Genomic DNA, 14,939 nt, shown 5'->3' on the forward strand with positions numbered 1-14,939 from the left:
CTTGCTGTGCTTTGCTCTCCAACATCTGCTGCAATTGCATAAGAATCGAGGATGGAGGTGGGGGTAGAAGCAGATGTGGTAACAATGACAACATGAGGTTGATGGGACTGCTGAATGGTGTGACATATAGGTCTGAAGGGAGAACAGTCCATAGCTGTCAAGTTCTCCCTTTTTTTAAGGGAAATTCCCTTATGCTGAATAGGCTTCCTCATGAGAAAAGGGATAACTTGACAGCTATGGAACAGTCTTTTAGGGCTGTATGCCAGTGGTGGGTGGAGCCAAGGGGAAGTGGGTGGAGCAATGGGTGTGACCCTTACCTTTGTACAATAGGTAGGAATGGAAAGATCTGTCAATTTTTGTTGCCCCAGTTTCTCATTTCCCCATTTTTAAATTAAATTATCCACATTTTGTAGCAATTGGCAGGTTGTTGTTGTTTTTAATCCATTACCATTTTAGTGCAAAATTCTCCTAATAATGCAGTTTTGACTAACGCAGGGGTTCCCAACAAAATTTTCTCGAGGACCCCTCATCGAGCCGCTATTGTGACAAGGACCCCCATTAATTCCTAATCCTAGAATTAAAAAGTGAGAGCCAAATTAAGAGTCTTTTTATATTTTATATTTATACGTTTTTTTACAGTTACAACAGAGTACTCCATCAGTATACAGTATTCAGTTCTTAATGAGATGAACCACTTTTTAACCAACGGTCCATTTTTAACTACGTGAACTGTAGCTTCCGCGAAAAACGCTTTGTTTACAAACACTACTGTTTTGCAAAGAGGCAGCGCGCGCCAGGGAGGAGGGAGGGGAATGGAGAAGACAGGGTACCTGCGCAGTAGCGCACAAATGAAGCCGACGCGTGCAAAGCATCTTGGGGAGGTGAGCGTTAGTAGAATGCGCGCGCTGCCTCTTTGCAAAACAGTAGTGTTTGTAAAGCGCCACCCAACGGCATACAGCAGAACTACTGCCTCTATCTAATTCTAGTTTTGCGCTAGACTCTGCTCATGCAGGAAGCGGCCAAAACAAAAAATCTGTTATCATACGAAATATATTTAATATATTTTTTATTCTAATAGCATCTTGCGGACCCCTCTGGCATAGCTCGCGGACCACCTGTTGGGAACCACTGGACTAACGTACTGATACTTTTAGTGCCAAAATAAATATGACTGCAGCAGTTGTGTGTATTTAAATACAAAATGCCCTGATCATGTAGAGAGAGGTGACAAGTGTCTGATTTTTGAAAGAGGTGTGTAGATAAGGAGTGCAAAACTCTCTTCCATCAGTGAGTAGACTTCTTATAACTGGGGCTGGAAGGATGTAATCTGCAACTATAGGGAGGGTTTTGCACTGTCCCCCATATATCCATTTCTGCTATTAATCTTAGATTATCCCCACTTTTCTACATAATTTTTGTGGTTCCATGTTTAAATAAGTAGAACTACTGTCATCCATATAGATTGGCTCTCAATCTAAATTGGGCGTAACATCTGGACAATATCTATCTTGAAGTCATTCATTTACCACCCTGATATTTTTGGCATATACTAGTTGGCTCCATAGTTTGCACATGGCAGTTGCTAATAATTATTACCTACTAATGGGAATCGTGTTTTGATCTGTGAAAGGTGAAGAAATGGGAAACAAGCCCAAGAATGAAGGTGAAGGAAGCAAAATAGACGAAGCTAAATTGGATGAGGGCAAAATTGATGAAATTAAGACACAAGAAGCCAAAGAAGAGCAAGTGAAGGCCCATGAAACCATAGCAAGCAAGACCAAAGGAAATGAAGACAAGGCAGATGAAGGCAAGCCCCTTGATGAATATGTGGCAGATGATACCTTAAAGGATGAGGCCCATGAAGGCAAGGCTGAGGCTGAAACAGAGGAGGACCATGCAAACAAAGCCAGGGAATCTATTTTTGAGATATTTACTAGGCAGAGTTATCCCCAAAGGGTGAAGCATTCACAGCTGCAAAAAGCAGTGAAGAACCCAATAGATCAGGAAGTGTCTAGAGTTACTACGAGACAAGGAACTGTCATAAAGTACATGTTGGATGGATCCACTCAGGTATGCTAACAAAATTCATTTGACATTGACTTAGATTCACTTTTATTGTTTATTTACAGGAGCGATGGTTACCTCAGCACAAAATCCCCCTTCTTCATTTCCCATCAGCTGTGCATATTTCAATTCCTGCTTAGACTTTTATTTAACTATAACATATTCCCAAAATGTCAAGTAGAGTTACTCTTCACTTTGTCAGCCCACAAAAAGCATTGCTGTAGTTATAATTCAATATTCCGCAAATACAACTTATACCTCCTGCAGATTTACATGCCCAGAAGTCTGGCTAGTGATGGTAAATAAGAAATCCTCTTCTGCTGCAGCATTCTGAGTTCTTTCTCTCTTTGCTCATGTGGGTACAAGTGAGTCAGTGTGCTTAGCAAATGTTCCTGGCCTTTAGGTCATTTCTTAATTCAAAATATAGCCCCTGTTAAGAATTACTTTCAGCCATGGGTATGTTGCAATTGTATTTGTCTATACAGTGGTACCTCGGGTTACAAACACTTCGGGTTACAGACTCTGCTAACCCGGAAGTAATACTTTGGGTTAAGAACTTTGCCCCAGGATGAGAACAGAAATTGTGCACTGGCAGCATGGCGGCAGCTGGAGGCCCCATTAGCTAAAGTGGTACTTCAGGTTAAGAACGGACCTCTGGAACGAATTAAGTTCGTAACCAACTTAACCAATACTGTATCAGTGTTCCCCCCCAAAATATTCCTGAGCTAGTTCCTCATTTATGCCACCCATATTTGAGCATTTTAGGCTGTAATCCTATTACCTGTGAGTAAGTCCCATTGAGTTCATTGAGGCTTACTTCAAATTGCCCTGATAGTTTTATTTGCCAAATGTAAATATCATTGAATGTAAGGATTTTAACACTTTTTTTTTCTCCCCTAGATACTGTTTGCTGACGGCACAGTGATGAGAAGCCCTGATTCTGGTCCTGTTTTACCACCTCCACCTCCTGCAAGTACACCACATACAGAGGCCACACCTCCTCCTGATACAAGCACCAAGAAATCTAGTAGGTGGTCAGGGGGCTGAGTAATCTGCAACTTTTATTGTCTGGTTCATGTTTTATGTTCCCATATACTTTACCATTTGGTCTGATATCAAGATGGCAATCACAATTCAGAATGGTATAAATCTCGCTCTTCTTTTTTTAAGCATGACTATGAGACAAATGTTGCACTCACCCTGTAGGCCTTTAAGTAAATAGAGACCCTTTGCTCTCTAAGAATGTGTGAATGAATTAATTGCTGCTCACATTTATCCAAGGGCATTCATATATCATGAGTGTAAAGTATAGCTCTATATTCTCTGTCTTACTTTTCTGCGCCATAAACCACTCCTTCATTTAGATATTGTGGGAGAGTCCTTTTATTGGGTATAAGGAGTGGTAAATGAAAGTATAGGGACCCAGGTGGCGCTGTGGGCTAAACCACTGAGCCGAGGGCTTGCTGATCAGAAGGTCGGCAGTTCGAATCCCTGTGATGGGGTGAGCTCCCATTGCTTGGTCCCAGCTCCTGCCAACCTAGCAGTTCGAAAGCACATCAAAATACAAGTAGATAAATAGGAATCGCTATAGCGGGAAGGTAAACGGCGTTTCCATGTGCTGCTCTGGTTTACCAGAAGCGGCTTTGTCATGCTGGCCACATGACCTGGAAGCTATACGCCGGCTCCCTCGGCCAATGCGAGATGAGCGCGCAACCCCAGAGTCGGTCACGACTGGACCTAATGGTCAGGGGTCCCTTTACCTTTACCTTTTAAATGAAAGTATAAACTATTAGCATTTAAGCCGTCCCGGGGGCCAATGGCTAAACTGGTCCCACAGGCCAAATATGCGATTGCTCTCACAAACGTGAAGAACAACACACACAAGTCAGTAAATAAGGCTAAACTGCTTTATTGACATATAAACAGGTGGGAGCTCTACATCATGGCTCCCTCTCTCTGGCATCACAGCCAGTAAGGAGAAAGAACCATGGAGAACAACAGTCCCGCTTAGGAACAACAGTAAGACAAACATCCTGTCTACGTCACATCCATTCTGTGGGAACAAAACACATACAGTCATATGATACTCCTATGACTGCAGACGGGGAATGAATCTCCCAACATAAACATGCATCCGAAACCAGGAAGATCAAGTATTTTTAAAAGATTGCAGTAATTTTTTAATTTATTTAAATGACCACAGTAAACAGTTAAAATCACTTGCAGGGATGTAGTGACACTTGTAATGTGGAATTAACTATGGTAACTATGGACGTACGACAGATAGACAATGGTAAAAGATGCAGTAAATTTAATTTTAAATATGGAACCCATGGAGGGAGAGAAGGAGGTCTGAAGGTTCAAAGAACCTTTTATTTTAATGTTTGAAATGGTTAAAGTTAAAATATATAAAATTGTGAAAAACCAAGAAAGAAAGAAAGAAAGTATCAACATGTGTTTAGACAATGCATGTTTTTTCTTCTAAGGAAACTATTTCTGTTCCTCTTAGGAGGGTGGTTTGGATTTTAATGTAGGGTGGGCATGTAGACATACCCATGTAACAACAGTTCATATTGAAAGGCACAGGCTGAGCTTTAAACTTTGGCAAGTGGAAGAACAGGGAAAGTCCATCCCTTAAGACCCCTTGCAAGCCTATCTCTTGTCAGTAGGGTCTCTTGAAACCTCAAGTTAAAAATGTTGGTCAGCAGCTGACTGAGAAAGATTGTCGTGAGCATGCTCTTAGGAGCAGCCTCAGCATTCATCTCTCTGTTCTTGGGACTAGCTATGGTATAGAGATGGGGGACCCAGGTGGTGCTGTGACTTAAACCACTGAGCCTAAGGCTTGCTGACCGTCACAGGGCGGTTCGGATCCCTGTGACGGGGTGAGCTCCCGTTGGTTGGTCCCAGCTCCTGCCAACCTAGCAGTTCGAAAGCACATCAAAATGCAAGTAGATAAATAGGAACCACTACAGCGGGAAGGTAAACGGCGTTTCCATGTGCTGCTCTGGTTTGCCAGAAGCGGCTTTGTCATGCTGGCCACATGACCTGGAAGCTATACGCCGGCTCCCTCGGCCAATAATGCGAGATGAGCGTGCAACCCCAGAGTCGGTCACGACTGGACCTAATGGTCAGGGTCCCTTTACCTTTTATGGTATAGAGAAGACCAGTTCTGTCCTCAGACAAGGCCAGCCCAAGAGCAGCAAGGAAGAAAGAAGTCTTCCAAACTTCAGGGTTCCTGCCTGTCATTCTGTGTAGGATTCTTTTTGTCAGGGGAGAGGTTAATGGAAAATGACCCCACAGAAGGTTGTGGTGGCGGCAGCAGTGACGATGATCATATAGTGCTGTTAGTGTATTTAAGTGATCCTAATTTTTCCCCTTCTCTTCTAGGAAAAGGTACCAAGGGTGCCCCTGCACTAAAAGTTGAAGCAGCTGAAATCGCTGCTCAGGATCACCCATTAGATATGGAACACTCCCCAGATGCCCTGGCAGGCACCTGGATAACCACTACCCCATCAGGTATTCAGATAGGCACCAAGGGATCAGAGAAGCTGGACCTGAAGCCACTGTTGGCCTACCAGGCCACCGACCCAGTTACTGGAACGGTAATACTGTGTTTGTAATCTCCCATGGCTTTGTCATACCTCCAAGAGGGTGTGAGGAGCAAGCACGCACCTCCAAAATATGTAATGCGGTCCTACCTCGGAAGTCGAACGGAATCAGTTCCGGAAGTCCGTTCGACTTCCAAAACGTTTGGAAACCAAAGCGCGGTTTCCTGCAGCCAATCAGAAGCCATGAAAGCCCCGCCGGACGTTCAGCTTCCGAAAATAGTTTGCAAAGCGGAACACTCCCTTCCGCGTTTGTGGCATTCGGGAGCCAAAACGTTCTAGAACTAAGCTGTTTGAAAACCAAGGTTTGACTGTAAAGTGTTCTGATTTCGTGTTCAGGATTAACCCACCGATAAAACTTCATCAGTATTCTTCTATTGGCATGTATAGGGTTTAGGGGAAGCGTAGTACTTCTGGTGGGGGACCTGTTGCATTCTTTCTTGGGTAGTTTGTTCACATTTGGCCTCCACCTTGCACTCAGCTTTCACCTGTGGCTCCTAGAAGCTGTCAGCATGTGATAGCGGCCACACCCTGGAAATGACTTTGACTGGCCGGCTAAACCTGGCGAGGGCAGCCGATGGGTCTCAAACCCTCGGTGACTTAAGAACTTCCCCTGTAGGCGAAGACAGGCTCTTGCAGATTGAGCAGATGAGACTAATAGTGGCTCCAATGGTCAAGAAGGCAGTTTCTGCACCTGCTGTAGAGGGAAGTGAGGGGCAGATGAGGCTCGTCAACCTGGAAAGGTAGCCCATCTAGGAGAAGGAAAACTCTGGTCCTAAACCTCTGCTGCCTTGCGAGATAGCTTCGGGAGAAGGAAAGGCTAAGGAGTAAACCATGGGTAGGCGAACTAAGGCCTGGGGGCTGGATCCGGCCCAATCGGCTTCCAAATCTGGCCCGCAGACAGTCCGGGAGTCAGCGTGTTTTTACATGAGTAGAATGTGCCCTTTTATTTAAAATGCATCTCTGGGTTATTTGTGGGGCTTGGGAATTCGTTCATCTCCCCCCCCCAAAAAAAATAGTCCGGCCCCCCCATAAGGTCTGAGGGACAGTGGACTGGCCCCCTGCTGAAAAAGTTTGTTGACCCCTGGAGTAAACCCTATACAAATCCATACAACCCTATGATGGTTGGATGGTGCCTGAGATGACTCCTCCTGGCAATTCCTGCAGCCAGGCTGGTGCCAAACATTGCTCTGGACCACATCAGTGAGGCCATGAGGGGGTCCTTATTGCCTGGGCAGTCCAGGACCTCCGTACACACTGGCCAGGCTTGTGCCCCAGGGAGGTCACTTCAGTGCTGCTGGTGCAGCACTCAGTGGCACCCTCAATTGCCTCTATTTCTCCAGGTAATGACTATAAGGGAAGATATGGTCGTTGTGGTGGAGAAAAGCGATGGTTCCAGAATAGTAGATCATGCTGATGGCACCAGAATAACCACTTTCTTCCAAGAGTGTGTTGAAATGGTTGAGTCCACTGACAGTGAAGAAACAGGTAGGAGTATGATTCTCGTATAGCTCCTTTTCGTTGCAAAAAAACAAAGGTGGGACCGTTGAAATGCCTGTGTTTTCAGTTGCCTATTACTTTATCATTTCCACAAGGAGAAATTCATTTTGCACCGATTGTAGAAGCTATTTTGAAGAATTACATTCCGCTGATTTTAGTTGTTCATCTTCTGAATCCTGGTGATGGACCAAAGTCCTCTCTAGTCAACAAGAAAGGTGTCCTATGTTTTTGTTCTCAAAGATTAAATACATCTTTAAACAGATTGAGAGTTACAGTATAGCTGCTGATGATGGCGGCTGCCCCCAGTCTGCTCACTTTATTTGTGACGATCAGAGAACAAAGTTATATTTGCCACAAGCAGAATCTTCCATCTCACCTAGGGAAGTCTGAAGAACCTCATTCTCAATATAGCAAGATGGAGGCATTTAGCTAATATCGTACCAACATACAGACCTTTTGCACCAAGAATAGTGGTTAAATAAGCAGTTGCTCTCAGTCAGGTGTTGCTATTGGATGCATCAGATAATACTTTTGAATCTTGAACAGAATTTAATTTATTCTTTTGTCCTGTCAAATGCATTGAATTCTGGTATTCTCTTAAAGCAGGGAGGGATTCATCATGCAATGAAGTTTGTCCAAAATCCTGAAAGGTGCTAAAGGTATCAGGGCAGAATCAGCAGAAGGAGATGGTTGAAACAGCTACTGCCGTGTATAGAAACCAAATTTATTGAAGTGTATTTGTCAGAAAGTATTCAGTTGGCAGAAAGTGTTATAAATCTGAGCTCCAAGGATACAATGGCAAGTTTAATAGTAAAAGACGAGAGTTTTGAAGCCATTCTTGTGAGAAATAACATTGTTCTGCCATTCATCTTAGGCTTCGTCACAGTTCACGGTATAAATGTTCTTCTGAAGTTTGTTGACCTGGTTTCATTCCTAGACACCGAGCCCCAAACCATCACAAGGAAAGTGAAATGCATGCGTGTAGAAAATCCAGACTTTGCAACGATCATAACAAATTGTGAGGACAGTACATGTTGTGCCATCTTTGCTGATGGAACCTCGATTATATCAAAGCCTGAAGGAACATACCAAGTGAGTCTACAATTAAAAATGTATGCTGAGATACTACTACTATTATTTTTATTTTTATTAAATTTCTACACCACCATTCTACCTGCTGCCTTGTGGAACTTCTTCAGGCTAAGGTATAAACCCTGCACACAAATCCAGAGTGGCGTCCCTAAGGTGGTTGGATGCTGCCCTGTGCGCCTCTTCCTGGCAACTCCTGCAGCCGACCCTTTCTCCTTTTTGATTAAAAGGTGATTCTGGATCACAACTAGGATTGTCTTCAGTATCACTTGATGCTCTAGCTCTCATTCTGAAAAGATATCTATCCATATTTTGAAAACAAAAATTATTTTGATACTATACTATACTATACTATACTATACTATACTATACTATACTATATTGAAATGTTTAAATGTTTTTCCTTGAATCTTCGTGCCACACTCGCCACCCTCTCACCTTGCCACACCATTGTGGCACACCCTTTGAGAACCACCGGTCTAACTCCTTAAGTTACAATGTCCATTTTGTGCCCCGTTATTTCCCATGCCCCAGATTTCCAGTTATGCCATGTTTAATGTGAAATCGATAAATGTCAGTATTCTAATACAGCTCTCAAAGCTGCTAAGATTCAGTGATGACCAAACTTGGCCCTCCAGCTGTTTGGGACTACAGTTCCCATCATCCCTGACCACTGGTCCTGTTAGCTAGGGATGATGGGAGTTGTAGTCCCAAAACAGCTGGAGGGCCAAATTTGGCCATCACTGAGCTAAGTTAACTGTTATTCCTGAGGACACGGGCATAGCAAGGGAGTGCTGTGCACCGGGTGACACTGGGGGGAGAGGGTGACAGGTCGGCGTGCCCCTCCACCGATGATAGCCGCACTGCTGCCTCGGAGCATTATGTCCTTTAGTTTTACGGTGCTCTTGAAGAGCGCGGCCCCGCCCACCACAGCCCCACTCTATTGAGTGACATGTGAAGCAGCCAATGGAGCAGTCAACATTTCACCATTGCTCTTGGGAGGGGCGAGGCAAGGCTCCGTTGGCTGCTTCACCTGCCATGAGTGGCAGGCAGGGCCGCGCACGGAGCTTGCCACTCTAGTTGTTGCTGTCTCTATTTCTCCTCCAGAAGGGGAAGGAGCAGGAGGCGGGGAGAGCCATCTCTAACTGGCCAGGATGATGGTGAAAAGAAATACCGTATATTCCGGCGTATAAGACGACCCCCAACTTTTCCAGTTAAAATATAGAGTTTGGGATACACACACTGTATAAGAAATACGACCCGGCGTATAAGACGACCCCCGAATTTTGAGAAGGTTTTCCTGGGTTAAAAAGTAGTCTTGTACACAGGAATATACCGTACTGCTGCTGCCGCCACCCCATTCATATGCTCCCCTCTCGCGCACTTTGTGCAAAGTGCTTTTAGGCTTGGCGGCTGTTGTTTTTAAGCGCCCGTCATGGGGCCCGGGGGAGGGGAGCATATGAATGGGGCAGCGGCAGCAGTATTTCTTTTCACCAACATCCTGGCCGGTTAGAGACTGCTCTCCCTGCCTCCTGCTCCTTCCCCTTTCAGATGAGAAGCACAGAGAGAGGCAACATGCGCTTAAAAACAACAGCCACCAAACCTAAAAGCACTTTGCACAAGGCATTCTGCTGGGGTCTCCTGGTCTGTTTCGTTAAAAAAAAGAAAGCGCTCACTTTAAGAAACTGAGTATATCCATCCCTAGTCCTGGATAATCCTTGGGATGGGAAGGTATTTCTTGCCATTGAGAGCTGCGCCAGCCACTGCTGCTGCCTTCTCTGTCTGCTCCTCAAGGTGAGAGCCGGCCAGTTATTTCTTTCAGGCAGCCCCACTTCCATGATCGGTGGAAGTTTTGCGGCGCCAACCCTCTCCTTAAAAAAAGTCAACAACTTTGACTTTGACTTTGCTACGCCTCTGTGAGGACAAGAAGGTTAATAAATGGCAAGCAGGAAGAGGTACATGAAAAATAGTCAAGCATAAAGGGATGGACTGCAGTCTGTTTTCAAACTAATTCATTCTGCATTTCCATAACACTTACATCGCTTAGTAAATTTATGAGTGGCTGATTCTCCTCTATTGTGTTAGATACTGCCCATGAACAAAGGCTGCCTCTTCGTCGATGAAAATTGTTGTGCAGTTTACTCTCCAGAGGCATTTGAAAAAAGTGGAAGTGATCTTGTATCCAGTTTTGAGGAGCAGCAGGCAGGGAAATATGTTATGAAACACAACTCCAGTATTGCCTGTGAGGTGACAGACCATGCAGGAAACATTTTTAAGGTAAAATATTAGAGTTTGTTCTGGAGTTCATTGTGTGGATTTGTATTACAAGGTTTGGTTTTAAATTGGATTGTAATTATTTGAAATAAATATAGTTAATCATTTGGCTTTTAATTTATTAATATAAATTTAAATAGCCACCAGCTAGTTTGCTTCCAGCTCCTCCTCTGACATGACTCTGAGAAGAACATTGGAAGCACTTGCCTCTCTTTTCAACTGATTGCGCTTTGCGCTTTGTTCAAAGCCAGAAATTCTAGTCAGTGCCAACTGTGGTTTATGTTTGTGTGTTTGCTTGTTTGCTTGTTTTTAAATCAATCTCATTTATTGGCTTCGTATACATGGATGAGAACACAACACAGTTAACGAAACATAGTTGGAGATACTTTAGGATAAAACTGTCCAGACATCATGAGGTACAAAGATGGCTCTTAGGACCTACGGTGATGTCATCACTCAAAAATCTTGCCACGTTCTTCACAATATCATTACTACAATTGTTGAGCAGATAAGAAGTGCAGCTGGGATGAACAGATTCCCTTTGTTAAAGAAGAAACGGGTGATAGCCAGAGCTAGAGTATCCGCTCCCTTTTAAGCTTTACAATGGTATTTCCAGGAAGTGTTATATTGGAAGTGGACACCTAGGACTAGGAAAGTTTTTAACCTGTTCCAACGGGTTTCCACTGATCTCTCACCTATGAGGCTTCCAAGATCTTGAGAAAACAAGCGCTTTAGATTTTGTGACGTTCTGTGGTTTATGTATTTATGTATTTCTTCTAGATATGTGAGATTATATGCATGAGTAAAGAAAATTTGCATGTTTTTAATTTCTTACATTTTTGTTCCTTCTATCCCTTTCTTCAAGGAAAGCATTCGTGTTAATCTTCCCCCACCTTTCCCAATGCTATCCTCACAATAATTCCTGTTATGCTGCCAGTGACTAGTCTTAGGTTTACACAGGGGGCCATGGGCGTACCCAGGATAAAAATTAGGGGGGGGCAAGGGGCGGGGGGAGGGGCCACAGTGGGAATGTGGGCGGGGCTACGTTGCCTGTGCCTCCCTGGTCTTCCGAGGAGGCGGCCCCAGGCTCCCGGCGCGAAGCCCCAGAGGTGCGCGGGGAACGCAAGCCTGTGGCTGCCTCCTCGGTCTTCTGAGGAGGCGGCCCCAGGCTCCCGGCGCGAAGCCCCAGAGGTGCGCGCGGAACACGAGCCTGTGGCTGCCTCCTCCGCGTCTCCCCGGTCTTCCGAGAAGGCGGCCCCAGGCTCCCGCTCCCGGAGCGAAGCCCCAGAGGTGCGCGGGGAACGCGAGCCTGTGGGTGCCTCCTCCGCGTCTCCCTGGTCTTCCTATGGCTGCCTCCTCCGCTTACGCTCCCCACTCCTGCTTAGCGCTCCTCTGCTTACGCTCCCCGCGCGCCTCTGGAGCTTCGCGCTGGGAGCGGGAGCCTGGGGCTGCCGCGCCTGCGCCCCTCAGCCTTTTGCTTCTAGGGGGGGCAATTGCCCCCTCCTGCCCCCCTGCCTACGCCCATGCAGGGGGCTTCATAGCTGAGCTGAGATTTGATGCCTGCATCTGTTATCAAAAGCCAGTGCTGGACATCGGAAGGCAGCCCTGTTTAGGGAAGCTTTTAATGTTTAATAAATTATTGTATTTTAATACTTCCGTTGGAAGCCGCCCAGAGTGGCTGGGGAAACCCAGCCAGATGGGCGGGGTATAAATAATAATAATAATATATTATTATTATTATTATTATTATTATTATTATTATTATTATTATTATTATTGCCATTACACTGGCTTGGCCTATGGCAAAGAGCCACAGTGAAGTGGTTATGTGAGAAGAGTAGCATTAGAACAAGAGGAGACTCCTTGTGGGGAGATGCTTGAATCATGCCACATGTAATGGAACACACAACTCCGGGAACAGGCTGATCAGGCAGAAGTGTAGACACACACATTACAACACAGCTAGCTAGTGACATTTGGAGAAGGAGAAGGTCTCCTGGGGATGTAACACAAGGCCATCTCTGCTCCCTCTCTGTTTGCATTTTATACCTCTTTTTTAGGGCTCCTGTATAAGCCATGCCAGATTATCTGGTGAAAGCGAGAGAAAGATGAGAATGATGTCACCACTTCAAATGAAGCAATTAGTGGCTTTAAAGTAGAGTTGAGCAAAATGTTCATGAAAACATATGTTCAGCAGATGTCCCTCTTTCTTTCTTTCTTTCTTTCTTTCTTTCTTTCTTTCTTTCTTTCTTTCTTTCTTTCTCTCTCTCTCTCTCTCCCTGCCTGCCTGCCTGCCTGCCTGCCTGCCTGCCTGCCTGCCTGCCTGCCTGCCTGCCTGCCTGCCTGCCTGCCTGCATTGGTTTTGTGCAACTGGTCTCAGTTGAACACTTTTGCCCCTGTTTGAAGATCACCCCAAAATATTACCCAAGGGATGATGGGGGGCGGGGCTTAAAGCATTACAGAAGTGTTTGAAAAACACCATCATTGCCCTTCAACAACTCAGTCTTTTAGTCAAATGATCCCAGCCCTTTAAATTTAAATAGATGATTGTAACAGGTGAGGCTTTAGCGGAAGAGACAAGACTTGCATGCAATGAAAAAGGTAGTTCCTCCCTACAGCTTCAGGTGAAAATAACCTCTGTATGCATAATGCCAAAGATATGGGTACCCAGAACAATAGTTACGGACAGGTGACTTTGCTTTTTATTGCAGGTCATGGCTGATGGCAGCACCTCCGAATTCATTGCTAACACTGATGCTGATGGAAAGGAATCAGAGATCGCAGAAATTAAATTGCCAGTCGTATATGGGGAACATGCACCCAGGTATGAAATCAATAAATGTTGCCCAATATGTCATTTATAGGGCCAGGTGCCAGATTTTAACTATTGCTTCTTCTTCTTTTTTGGTCTTTCAGATAAATGGCCTATTTACACATATATACCGTTTTCCCTTTTTTAATACGTAGTCATAAAGTAAGCCATGGCAGGGTTTTTAAGCATTTGAGAAATATAAGACATACCCCGAAAATAAGCCATACTTCCGCGCCGCGGAAACCAACCCCCACAGGCACCTCCACTCACAGAGTCACTCCATGCGGCCGGCACTGCAGGAGCGCGATCAGCTGTGAAGCGGCGCTCCAAGAGCTCTGCTTAACAGCTGATCACGCTCCTACCTTGCTGGCTGCATCCCCGCGCTCCGCCTTCTCGTCCACAGCCGTCCCTGCCGCTTCCGTGCTTGCCGCCACCGCTGGGCTCACTGCTTCTTCCTTGCCTGGCCCGGCAAAGGAGCTTGGAGCGCCCTGCAGCGGCGGGCGGAGCGCCTGAGCCAGAAGCCTCCGCCTGGCCCGGCCAAGGACGCCTGCCGCCCCGCCACCCGGAACCAGTGCCTGCTGCAGCGCCGAGCACTCAAGAGAGCCCAGCAGTGCCATGAGCCGTAAAAACCATACCGGTAATAAAAAAAAATAAGACATCCCACCGAAAGAAAGCCACCCTGTGTTTTTTTTTTAGGAAAAAAAGTTATAAGACGGTGTCTTAAAAAGGGGGAAACACGGGTACAACCTAAGCCAACAATTTTAACTATTGCTTGATGTTTCCTTGGTTCTCTTTTATTCCTCACCACATTTGTTGTGCATATCTGCCCCTCCTTTGTTGTTCTACATCAGGCATCCCCAAACTTCGGCCCTCCAGATGTTTTGGACTACAATTCCCATCATCCCTGACCACTGGTCCTGTTAGCTAGGGATCATGGGAGTTGTAAGCCAAAACATCTGGAGGGCCGCAGTTTGGGGATGCCTGTTCTACATTGTGATGATCCAAGGTTTTTTTTAAAAGCAATGCATATGAAGTGACTGAGTCAATCTTGCATGGTTTGGAGGGAAATTTATAGTAGCCCAGTTTTGACTTTTCATTGATTCTTCTACTGTTCTGCTTTTGTTCATTATATACTTTGCTTGAACTTGAACTGACCAGATGTGTGGGGTTGATGATTTAGATTCTTCATTGTGTATGCTGACGGCTCAGGGACTGAACTCCTCCGTACCAGGGATGCGGAGGAATACCTGACCAATGCTTATGGTGATCCAGTTACAGCAGTTGTACAAGAGCCAATACAAGAATGCCCAGGTAGGAACACAGTCGTCCATTCAGATCAGTCTTGTTTTGATGATGATGATGATAAATTTTGTATTTATACCCCGCCCATCTGGCTGGATTTCCCCAGCCACTCTGGGCGGCTCCCAACTGAATATTAAAAACATGATGAAACATCAAACATAAAAACTTCCCTTAACAGGATTGCTTTCAGATGTCTTCTAAAAGCCGGATAGTTGTTTATTTACTTGACATCTGATGGGAGGGCATTGCAAAGGGAGGGCACCACTACTGAGAAGGCCCTCTGCCTGGTTCCC

At 45.3% G+C, this 14,939-nt stretch overlaps 1 protein-coding gene across 4 annotated transcripts in view; it reads left to right on the top strand.

The window, feature by feature from the left end:
* The window catches only part of SPAG17 (sperm associated antigen 17), an 88,012-nt gene that overhangs the window by 49,195 nt on the left and 23,878 nt on the right, over positions 1-14,939 (top strand). For 3 of the 4 annotated variants that reach the window (XM_060268869.1, XM_060268866.1, XM_060268867.1), the window contains 8 exons: positions 1,631-2,070; positions 2,965-3,091; positions 5,452-5,666; positions 7,013-7,157; positions 8,107-8,261; positions 10,344-10,535; positions 13,244-13,356; positions 14,525-14,655. In XM_060268869.1, coding sequence (XP_060124852.1) covers positions 1,631-2,070; positions 2,965-3,091; positions 5,452-5,666; positions 7,013-7,157; positions 8,107-8,261; positions 10,344-10,535; positions 13,244-13,356; positions 14,525-14,655 — 1,518 coding nt within the window. The remainder of the gene's footprint in view (positions 1-1,630; positions 2,071-2,964; positions 3,092-5,451; positions 5,667-7,012; positions 7,158-8,106; positions 8,262-10,343; positions 10,536-13,243; positions 13,357-14,524; positions 14,656-14,939) is intronic. The other variant, XM_060268868.1, reaches the window with a different exon arrangement.

The sequence above is a fragment of the Zootoca vivipara genome, chromosome 16 (assembly GCF_963506605.1).
Source record: "Zootoca vivipara chromosome 16, rZooViv1.1, whole genome shotgun sequence".
Classification (NCBI taxonomy): Eukaryota; Metazoa; Chordata; class Lepidosauria; order Squamata; family Lacertidae; genus Zootoca; species Zootoca vivipara.